Genomic DNA, 2,637 nt, shown 5'->3' with positions numbered 1-2,637 from the left:
CGAATTCTTCCGCAGTTTGCTCGACGTCAGAGCCGATATCGGACATGATGGTAGAGTATTTGCAACCCTAACTTGGACTGTGATCACAGTTTGAAAGGCGTGTCAAATACGATAAGTAACGTCAGTTTGTCGAACGGAAGTTAATACAAAGGAGTATTCATGACGTTTTCCTGGTCGGTGTGATATAATATTAAACCACTTATCTTTTCAGCTATCCGCGTTGTTTTTTCAATTTACGTGTTCATTTAATTTTTCACAGGATTGTCTTAAATATTTCTTAAAAACCTTTCAGCAAAAGCTGAAAACTTCAGTTCTTAATTCGCCTACTTTAAATGATGGATTCGGAAGACGCTAGATGGATTTACCATGATTGCATCATAACAGACAGGACCCACTTTTATTTACTTTGTGAAGTCTGGTATGTTATCGCAAGTTTATTACAGCTGTACTTTTTTCCCCCGTTTATCGGATCTAGCCTTATGAACGCCCTTTTTAAGTACAACTTCATAATATTTTTTTTCTATTTACAGCTATAGTCTCATGAATGACCCCAAAGTCCTGCCATGTGGGCATACTTTCTGTGCTCCTTGTGTTAAGAGAATTATTGAAGGATCCTTTAATTCAAGAAAATGTCCATCATGCAGGACGATAATAGAAAGTGATGTGCCAAGTAACATCATGCTCAAAAAACTACTTTTGAGCCTTCAATCAATGTGCAAAATCCAGGAATGTCCGTGGAAGGGTAAAGTTGAGGAGCACGAGGCGCACTCTGGCATCTGTCAATACCGCGATATTAAATGCGCCTTTCATGCTGAAGGATGTAGCTTTTCTTGCAAAAGAGAATTGATGGACGGCCATCAAAAGACATGCCTCTTTAGGCTAGAGAAGTGTGGGGAATGCCAAAGCCAAATCCCCCACAATGTAATGCAGGAGCACAAAAAAGATAAATGCCAACACCGCCAAGTCTTCTGCCCTTATTACTGGTCCATCGACGACAGACACACCACAAAAATGTATGTTTTGACAACCCATGAGCGTACTATACGGGGAATATAATAATAGATTGAAGGATCAAGGAAGTGATAAAAATTCATTCATCCATCTATCATACTTTATCGTAAACCATCATAGATCACACTTAAAAATTAAGTTTGGAGCAAACTATATCAAGTTTAGGTGTTATTATTTATTTATTTGCGTTTCGATTGTGTTTTACACTGGGTGCGTTTCTAGCAGGAAAATTTAAACCAGCTTAAAGAAAAAAATCCGGAAATGCCAATGGTAACAATACAGAAGCAATTCTAAGCTAGTTTAATTTGATTGATAGTCGAGCGTTTACACGGTAAAAAGAGCGATAAAAGTCGCAAAATTCAGGAAATTACACTAAGTTAAACAACCATAACTTGGCCTACCGAAATCAATTACCAATCAAATCACGCTAGTTGACAGCTCACTGTTAAAATGTTTATTATGCTACACTTTATTATGCTACACTTTTGCCTCTAGTTGGCTGTGCTGAAGTAGTGTGTTGTTTTAAAGTTTACATAAATCATTCGTAACCCACTTATGCTCTATTCAGGTGTGAAAGTGTCTTGCATATGCGGAACTGCAGTCAGCGAGCCGACAAGTGCGCAGTACAAGGCTGTACCTACATTGGTACTAGGCAGAAGCTCAAACTCCACTCCATTTCTTCTCTGGGCCACCACAATGCTCTTCTTCGTGGTTTGAATAATACGCTTATGTCAGCCATAATGAACCAGGTGAGTAGTGTAAATCCTTTACGCCACGCAGAAGAAAGATTAAACTAAAAATTTCCAGTATGCGATTTTATTTTGCTGAACTAAGAAAATAGTCGGTAATGACAATGGCATGTTGTTCTTTTTTTAATTTCAGCCCAACAAAATCCGTAATCATTTAAAAGAAAATATCATAGAAGCATGGGCCTACACTTGGGAAATAAGTGAGCATGCAAGCCTGGAAAGATCCAAAAGGGAAGGAATTCCCGTTACCAGCAACGAATTGATGAGAGAAGGAAAAAAATGGAGATTTCTATTTTATGTAGGAAAGGGAAGGTTATACCTTCAGCTGTTATCATCGTATGAGCCAATCAATGCTCGAATCACGTAGCTAATAAAACGCTATTAGTATTAACACCACATTTTTTCCATCCATCCATCCATTCCATCCTCCATCCATCCCATCCATTCCATCCATCCATCCATTCCATCCATCATTCCTCCATCCATCCATCCCACCGTTCACGTGCCGTACATCCCACAACCGTCCTTCCGGTCCGTCCCTCCCCGTAAATCCATTCCCTTGACCCAATATCACTAATTCAGTCTTGCTCACTTGACTTTTATATTTTCTAAATTTGCAGACTCACCTGCAACGACCGAGTTCAGCTGATAAATAATGGCACTAGTATTTGTCATGTAAAGGAAGGAAGATGGTGGGAAGATGTGTGCCAAGCACCCTTCCAGATGGCTGCGTCATAATTTTCAGGGTCGGACATACAATTAGTCGCAAATATATTAAAGTTTAAGTCATGGTTAAACTTTATTGATTTCTTAATCCTCATTATGGCCAAACCCATTCTTCTTATGGATATACATTTCAACGCTAAGTCATAATGCG

General features: G+C 39.0%; 1 protein-coding gene across 1 annotated transcript; it reads left to right on the top strand.

The window, feature by feature from the left end:
• The first annotated feature begins 263 nt into the window (after positions 1-263).
• Positions 264-2,127, top strand: LOC148905538 (TNF receptor-associated factor 3-like). The gene is made up of 4 exons (XM_089040577.1): positions 264-418; positions 531-1,013; positions 1,580-1,760; positions 1,894-2,127. Exons 1-4 carry the CDS (start codon positions 333-335, stop codon positions 2,125-2,127), a joined length of 984 nt encoding a protein of 327 aa, XP_088896703.1. The 5' UTR covers positions 264-332.
• The last annotated feature ends 510 nt before the right edge of the window (positions 2,128-2,637 follow it).

This window comes from Actinia tenebrosa, unplaced genomic scaffold (genome assembly GCF_029948245.1).
Source record: "Actinia tenebrosa isolate PJP-AT-01 unplaced genomic scaffold, QUT_ActTen_1.0 PGA_scaffold7__59_contigs__length_16204524, whole genome shotgun sequence".
NCBI lineage: Eukaryota > Metazoa > Cnidaria > Anthozoa > Actiniaria > Actiniidae > Actinia > Actinia tenebrosa.
Note: the sequence above shows the minus strand (reverse complement) of the source record. Positions and strands in the feature narration are given on the sequence as shown.

What these genes read in the sequence shown, in the direction of transcription:
- LOC148905538 (XM_089040577.1), top strand. Translation starts at nt 333, where the DNA reads ATGATGGATTCGGAAGACGCTAGATGGATTTACCATGATTGCATCATA. An exon ending in TATTTACTTTGTGAAGTCTG is followed by an intron (nt 419 to 530) that starts GTATGTTATCGC and finishes TTCTATTTACAG; the next exon opens with CTATAGTCTCATGAATGACC. An exon ending in TGTCAGCCATAATGAACCAG is followed by an intron (nt 1,761 to 1,893) that starts GTGAGTAGTGTA and finishes TTTTAATTTCAG; the next exon opens with CCCAACAAAATCCGTAATCA.